The 8,603-nt window shown below is 38.5% G+C and overlaps 1 protein-coding gene across 1 annotated transcript in view; it reads right to left on the bottom strand.

Moving 5' to 3' along the window:
• IQUB (IQ motif and ubiquitin domain containing) overlaps positions 1–8,603 on the bottom strand; it is a 91,306-nt gene that overhangs the window by 25,673 nt on the left and 57,030 nt on the right. Inside the window, exon 8 of the mRNA XM_011995953.1 lies at positions 5,422–5,597. Coding sequence (XP_011851343.1) covers positions 5,422–5,597 — 176 coding nt within the window. The remainder of the gene's footprint in view (positions 1–5,421; positions 5,598–8,603) is intronic.

The following is an 8,603-nucleotide window of genomic DNA, read 5'->3' as shown; positions in this document are numbered from 1 at the left end:
AAAAAAAAATCAAAAACTTCAGAATAATAAGTTACTTCATTCAAGTTTTATGAAATCAACACTGACTCCTCCTGAATATTAGAGATAATACTAGGCTTAGAGTGGGGGAGGTTGACAAGCATAGAGAAAAACAGACGTTTTATAATTATTTACATCAGAAGAATAAAATTTATCTTGTCTTCTTAGTATAGCATCATATACAAAAAGGTGATTTAAATGATTCTGAATTAGAGTAGCAGTGAGTTTTTGATTTACTATAGCAGGCTAAAAGCAGGTCAGAAGTCACTGTTAGTCAATATTTTTAAACACTGGACTAATTAGGCTATGTGAACTGACTGGGAGTTGTCATCAAGTGTAACTGATCCATATTGTGGTGTGTTTTCCTGTTCTAATACAAGTCTTTAGTCAAAACTGAAAGAAAATCCCATTGTATCAACTAAAATGTCAGTTTCCTTCAAATTTAGCCTGGAGATTGATGAGATTAACTGGTTTATCAGCTGGGGTAACTGTGGGTTTAGATCTCCAATTCTAAACCATGTCACCTACAAAACGCCTTTGCCTTGATTTCTACAAATTCTTGTGGCTAACTTCATCCTTCCCTCAATTCTCTGCCTTTCACCTTTGTGTGTTACCCTGTATCCATCTGGACACAGAGCCCAGCTTATTTATCTGGTTTCCTCTCCCTTTCCAAAAATAAAATTATGTTGCATTTAATATTTCCTTTATTTAGTCATATAACTAAAGAAGTCACAAAAAGTCACACTGTACACCCACTGCCTTCCAACTGCCTCCTCACTTTACCTTATCTATTTCCCTCTAGGACAACTCTTGAAAACCTCCATTTTCCTGGAATAGAACAATTCTTCCTGTACTCAGGATCCTTCAGGGTCTCAAATTCCACCCCAATAGCTTATCAAAGTATTTACAAAAAAACAAAGGCAAAAAATAGGTCTTCCTTCCTCCTAGGAATTCTGGTAAACAGAATTTTAAAATTTCTCCATTTCACTTTTTTTTTTTTTTCTTTTTGGTGAGGTTTACATGAAAACCTTCTTAGAGTGCCACACCTCATGAGAAAGGGTAGTGGTCATCTACTGACTCTGGAATCACTTTCCTATGTTGGGTCTTGATCCATTTATGGATACTCCATAATTTCAAAAAGCTTAGTTAAATGTTTACAGACAATGCTAGACATGGGGCCTGGGGTAGGGAATGTTCTGGGCATAAAGAAGAATAGACATTGGGTAAGTATATACAACAACAGAATTTTAAATAGTTTGCAGGAAAGTATGATGGCACTAGTGAGAAAATTCTGCAGAAGGCTCAGCATCAAGTAAAGAAAGGTGACACCCATCTTCCTTGTCCACGGACACTCAGAGGCTTCCATCTCCTTCGAACATTCGTGTTGCGCTGGGCTCATACTCTCTTCTCTGGTGAGGTAAACAATTAGGTATCCCAGTGATAAAGCAGGATGCAGATAAAGCAACTTGCTAAATAAATAAGTTTATTTCGAAAGATGACTCTGGAGAAGTATGAATATTATAGCTTTCCTAAAATAAATTCATCTTTCCTAGAATTAAGATATTTAAGCATTTTAAATGACAGTATCTACATTACATAATTTCTTGATGATAGTTGGAATACAAAATTATACAACCACTATTTGTGTCCCTTATTCTTCCTCCCTACCTTCTTCCACAAACATTTATTGACACTGTAGTAAGAACTGTGCTAAGATATGAGGATACAGAGATAAATGACAACTCTTTCCTTTAAAGATTCAAAATCTAGAAAGGATTCAGGCATGTAGATACAATAAAGACTGCACACTATGTACAAAGACAGAGATGAGACAGTCTCATGAGAGCATATACCACAGGCTAAAGTAGGTGGACCAGCATTTGCTTTCTGAAAGAAGAGGCATCTGAGCTTGTTTTACAGGGTCAATAGCTAGCTACTAAGGAAGGAAGGAAAGGATGTTCCATGTAAAGGCACCCAATGCAAAAGGATCGAGAGTACCTGGTCTTTCTGGGGATATGCAAGTAATTGAGCATGGCTGAAGCAGTATGGGTACAGTATGCAGGGAGAAATGGCGGTGATGCAACAGTGAGATAAGTGAGGTTTGCAAACACAAAAATCCTTGTTCCCTAAGGGCAGTGAGGAAGGACAGGGTCAGAGTTGTGTTTAGTGAGGCCATGTTGGCAGTGATGCAGATAATGGAGGAGAGAACTGAGAAGTGAAACTGAAGGCGGCAGCTCAATTTGGAAACATAAAGGAATCCAGATGAGAAGAAAATCCAGATTCAGTTAAGTCAGGGTCGAGCTCATGCACACAAGATAAGGCAAGACCTGTCTCATGACATCCTCCCAGGGGAGATAGGAAGGCCTATTTGATATATGCAGGGTCATCAGGACACCAGGGCAGAGCCTTTTCCCTACAGGCAATGGTAGTGGGTTTGGAAAGGAAGAAGTAAAGAATTAAAGAGGTATTAGGAATCCAACTTACAAGGGATGTGAAGGACCTCTTCAAGGAGAACTACAAACCACTGCTCAATGAAATAAAAGAGAACACAAACAAATAGAAGAACATGCCATGCTCATGGATAGGAAGAATCAATATCGTGAAAATGGCCATACTTAATTTATAGATTCAATGCTATCCCCATCAAGTTACCAATAACTTTCTTCACAGAATTGGAAAAAACTACTTTAAAGTTCATATGGAACCAAAAAATAGCCTGCATTACCAAGACAATCCTAAGCAAAGATAATAAAGCTGGAAGCATCATGCTACCTGACTTCAAACTATACTACAAAGCTACAGTAACCAAAACAGCATGCTACTGGTACCAAAACAGAGATATAGACCAATGGAACAGAACAGAGGCCTCAGAAATAACACCATAAATCTAAAACCATCTGATCTTTGACAAACCTGACAAAAACAAGAAATGGGAAAAGGATTCCCTATTTAATAAGTGGTGCTGGGAAAACTGGCTAGCCATATGTAGAAAGCTGAATCTGAATCCCTTCCTTACACACTTTATGGAAAAATTAATTCAAGATGGATTAAAGACTTAAATGTTAGACCTAAAACCATAAAAACCCTAAAAGAAAACCTAGGCGATAGCATTCAGGACATAGGCATGGGCAAGGACTTCATGACTAAAACACCAAAAGCAATGGCAATAAAAGTCAAAATAGGCAAATGGGATCTAATTAAACTAAAGAGCTTCTGTACAGCAAAAGAAACTACCATCAGAGTAAACAGGCAACCTACAGTATGGAAGAAAATTTTTGCAATGTACCCATTTGACAAAGGGTTAATATCCAGAATCTACAAAGAACTTAAACAAATTTACAAGAAAAAAACAACCCCATCAAAAAGTGGGTGAAGGACGTGAACAGACACTTCTCAAAAGAAGACATTTATGCAGTCAACAGACACATGAAACAATGCTCATCATCACTGGTGATCAGAGAAATGCAAATCAAAACCACAATGAGATACCATCTCACACCAGTTAAAATGGCGATCATTAAAAAGTCAAGAAACAACAGATGCTGGAGAGGATATGGAGAAATAGGAACGCTTTTACACTGTTGGTGGGAGTGTAAACAAGTTCAACCATCATGGAAGACAGTGTGGCGATTCCTCAAGGATCTAGAACTAGAAATACCATTTGACTTAGTGATCCCATCACTGGGTATATACCCAAAGGATTATAAATCATGCTACTATAAAGACACATGCACACGTATGTTTATTGCGGCACTCTTCACAATAGCAAAAACTTGGAACCAACCCATTATGTCCATCAATGATAGACTGGATTAAGAAAATGTGGCATATATACATCATGGAATACTATGCAGCCATAAAAAAAGGATGAGTTCATGTCCTTTGCAGGGATGAAGCTGGAAACCATTATTCTGAGCAAACTATCACAAGGACAGAAAACCAAACACTGCAAGTTCTCACTTACAGGTGGGAACTGAACAAGGAGAACACTTGGACAGAGGGTGGGGAACATCACACACAGGGGCCTGCCATGAGGTGGGAAGCAGGGGGAGGGATAGCATTAGGAGAAATACCTAATGTAAATGACGAGTTAATGGGTGCAGCAAACCAACCTGGCACATGTATACCTATGTATCAAACCTGCACGTTGTGCACATGTACCCTAGAACTTAAAGTATAATAAAAAAAAGGAACAATGTATGCTAAAACAGAGTACTTAGTAAGTGCTCAAAATCACTATTAAATAATTGACCAAGGATTAAAAAAAGAATTAAGGAGGTATTAAACAATAGAATAAACAGGTTGGTGGCTAGATGGAGAAGTCAAAAATAATACCCAGGTTTCTGTCTGGAGCAACTGAGTAGATGATGAAATTTCATACAGATAGGTTATATGATGCAGAACAAGATTAATTTACAGGCGAGGGGGCAAGGGATAGTAAGGTGATATGACTTAGGGTTCATCATGTCTCCTTGAAGTGTAATCTTGGGACATCCAAAGAGCAGTGACAGTAGGCCATTGGATATATGATGTGGAAGCTCCTTAAAGAGATCTGGCATGGACCTATAGGGAGTTCTGGGATGCAGGTAGTAGTTAAAGGCACAGATAAACTGAGATCAAACAAAGGAGTGAATAAGATGAGAAGAGGGCATTTAGAATATCAAAACTATGGTTTTTAAGAACAAATGTCCTCAAATAATAAGAACCATAGAAATAGAAGCACTACAGGCTAACATCTTAGAGAAATACACCCCTTTTCTTCTGTAGCTGAATTGGCTTTAAATTGTTTGGAAAGACCAGGTTTATAAAAGAAAATTGGTCACTATGGAAACAGGCTATTCAATATCAAACAGGCAGTTTGACCACAAAAGTGGTAATTACTTTAGTTTTTTCCTTAATTATATGTTTTCGTGGTTTTCAATAATCGTATATTCTTTCTGTCAGAAATTTGAAGTCAGTTAATGATGTGAGCCAAAGCAAAAATACTAGTCTATAGCTATTTCTCCCAGGTTGCTTACCATCAGAGCACCCCAGACCTAGATGTTTTGTGACTTTAATACTCTGCATTTTATCATGGTATACAATTTATCTAATTTATATAGCCAATCTAAATCTAAATGAACAGAGTCACAAGAAATGTCTCTCCATCTTTTGCTTCATGGCCAATCTCCTTAATTAAGAATGTATGGATGTCATATTACCTATCAATTTTTACCCTAGGCTGCTATTAAAATCTAAAGCTATACCAGAAAAAAATATATATCACATTTTAAGAAATATGTCATCAAAATCCTAAACAAAATTCATGTAAATTCTTGTAATCTAAGTCTTTCGTCTGGTACATTATTCTACATTTTTAAATTCAGAATACATTCATATTTAAACAGTAGTTACTTCACTAACCTTATCCAAAAAAGCTTGTATTGCTGCTTCCTGATTCGCCGTATAAGCAATGTATCTATGTCTCCCAATAGAAGCAATTATCTGAGTCTCTTTTTCCAGAAGTTCACACAGAGCAGCTTTCCTTTCAGCTCCAGTGAAAGATTGGTTAATACGTTTAAGTTCTTCTTGCCGCCAGACTAGAGGAATAATACAATAGACTCTTGAGTTTTTAAAATCCCACTTTTTTATGATCACATCCTGATGAGGAGTATTTTATTTTTACATCAATTTAAACAAAAGTATACTCCAATAGAATCATTTATATTGTATACCTGATGCGCAAAAAAAGTGACAAAATGGAAGCTGAGAGACTTAATAAAAGTAGAATCAAACAAACAGAAGCCAAAGGGAAACAGTACAGATGATGTCAAATTATGTCTCCAAGTGAGCATTCATACTGCTTAGCATTGACAAAAATATGACTTGGATTTTGTGGCAGCCATGAGCGTGCACTGTTCACATCTCCCTTCAAGAGAGTACCTGTCACAAAGGGTAAAGGTAATTGACAGTTCCAACTACAGCATTTCAGATCTGCTGCCTTGTTGAAGCTGAGGTCACATTCTGCCTACAAAGTTCTCATCAATGACCAGGCACCATGTGGGAGTCAGAACCAGGCTGTATCTGCCCAACAATGGACTTTTCTGTGGTCAATCATATATGAGCCAATTGTTGGGCTGGCTTAGCCTTCCTTAGAGTTAAGACTTTCCATACCCCATCTTCTTTCCTTTCCTCTCTCAATTGATGAGGTGTCAAATCTCATCTCAAACTGAAGATTTCCTTTTCCTTCCTCTGCTCCCTTTCATCTTTATCTTTCACTTCCAATTACATCCTGGTGTCTGCTTCCCCAAGGACCCAAGCTGATATAGTTTTATGTAGAACTGTTGATATCAGTCATTTCCTTCATTCACTTAGGCGCCATTTTCCATTTATTTACAAAACTCTAAATTATAGTCACAAATGTTATAAAGTAATTGCATTTACTGTTTACTCAAACTAATGCATTATGTTATCATAATATTTATGATATTTTAAAGCCCTGGTTACTATCAATAAAAAATGTGCTGCCCAAACTTAAATAAATCAAAATTTCTGAGCTCAGATGCATGCATTTTACCAAGTTTTCATTTAATTTTTACATATACTAAATTTGGAGAAGAAAACTCTTTTGTATCCCACAATTCAAAAATGTCAACCTTATTTATATTAACAAAAGAATAGGGTTGGAAAGAACTTGAGAAATTAAATTATTCAACCCCACGTTTAAGAAAGGATCCTTCTCGGAACAGCTTGAACAGGTTTAATTGGCCCACCCTGGTTCTAATACTAGCTTGTGAGGCAACACTGCGTCAGGTTGTTTCTTGGGCCACATGGTACTCCTTTAGGTATGTGAAGAGAGCAATCACCCCTCATTTATGTTTTATCTTCTCTAGCCATAAATATTTCTATTTCTTCAATTGTGCATCATTTGACTCATTTTCTGTCCATGTAAGTCAAGCTCCTCTGATTTATCATAGTACCTCTTAAAATATGGCATACCAAATTTCTGACAAGATAGAAGCTTCTACACAAACTTCTACCTCCCTTCTCCTATGTCACTACTAAAATGATAAAAGAAATATGAAAGACAGGAGAAATGAGAGAGACCTGAATCAGTACTAAAAATCTGAAAGGAATTTATCCCTATATAAGAAACCCTGGGGAATTTCGAAAAGATATAGTGCAGATACTACCAAATAAATGAAAGACTGTCAAAAAAGCACATAAATGTTGTTATCCAAACTTCTGCTTTCTCATTTCAGAAAGTGAACATCGTAGCAGAAGATGGGAAACCCCAACTTAAGCAACTCGGAACTAGAGAAAAGAGCAGTTTATCAAGCTATTTGACAGTTTACCATGCTTTAAGAAAGTCTTTGAGAAACTTTCAGAAGAATGCCTAACATTTCCAGTCACTGCAGAAGATAATAACAACTATGAGCTTATGCAAAAAAAAGAAAAATATTTTAAATAGTACAGAAAGCAAGAAGAGAAAAGCAAAAAAAAAAAAAGCATAATAGTTATGTTTAAAATATGAAATGATTATACAGATATTTTTCTGTTGAAAATAAGATAATTTTGCAAAATTCTAGGGACATGATGTTTTCAGAGGGGACACTTGAAAAAAACTGACACCAAAGGTGAAATTTAAAAGGTTAGCAGAGGGGGCACGCCCAAGATGGCCAAATAGGAACAGCTCCAGCCTCCAGCTCCCAGTGTGAGCAACACAGAAGATAGGTGATTTCTGCATTTTCAACTGAGGTACTGGGTTCATCTAACTGGGGCATGTCGGACAGTTGGCTCTGGTCCCCGGGTGCAGCCCGACCAGCGAGAGCTGAAGCAGGGCGAGGCATCGCCTTACCTGGGGAGCGCAAGGGCAAAGGGAATTCCTTTTCCTAGCCAAAGGAAAGTGAGACACACAACACCTGGAAAATTGGGGAACTCCCACCCTAATATTGTGCTTTACCAAGGGTCTTAGCAAATAGCACACCAGATTATATCCCACACCTGGCCTGGAGGGTCCCACGCCCATGGAGCCTCCCTCATTGCTAGCACAGCAGTCTGAGATCTAACTGCAAAGTGGCAGTGAGCCTGGGGGAGGGGCGCCTGCCATTGCTGAGGCTTAAGTAGGTAAACAAAGCTGCTGAGAAGTTCGAATTGGGGGGAGCCCACCACAGCTCAAGGAGGCCTGCCTGCCTCTATAGACTCCACCTCTGGGGACAGGGCATAGCTAAACAAAAAGCAGCAGAAACCTCAGAGGAGGTAAATGTCCCTGTCTGACAGCTTTGAAAAGACCAGTGGATCCCCCAGCATGAAGGTTGAGATCTGAGAACGGACAGACTGCCTGCTCAAGTGAGTCCCTGACCCCTGAATTGCCTAACTGGGAGACATCCCCCACTAGGTGCAGACTAATACCTCACACCTCACACAGCTGGGTACACCCCTGAGACGAAGCTTCCAGAGCAAGAATCAGACAGCAACACTTGCTGTTCAGCAATATTCTATCTTCTGCAGCCTCTGCTGCTGATACCCAGGCAAACAGGGTCTGGAGTGGACCTCAAGCAAACTCCAACAGACCTGCAGCTGAGGGTCCTGACTGTTAGAAGGAA

Source organism: Mandrillus leucophaeus, unplaced genomic scaffold (genome assembly GCF_000951045.1).
Source record: "Mandrillus leucophaeus isolate KB7577 unplaced genomic scaffold, Mleu.le_1.0 Scaffold5, whole genome shotgun sequence".
NCBI lineage: Eukaryota > Metazoa > Chordata > Mammalia > Primates > Cercopithecidae > Mandrillus > Mandrillus leucophaeus.
Note: the sequence above shows the minus strand (reverse complement) of the source record. Positions and strands in the feature narration are given on the sequence as shown.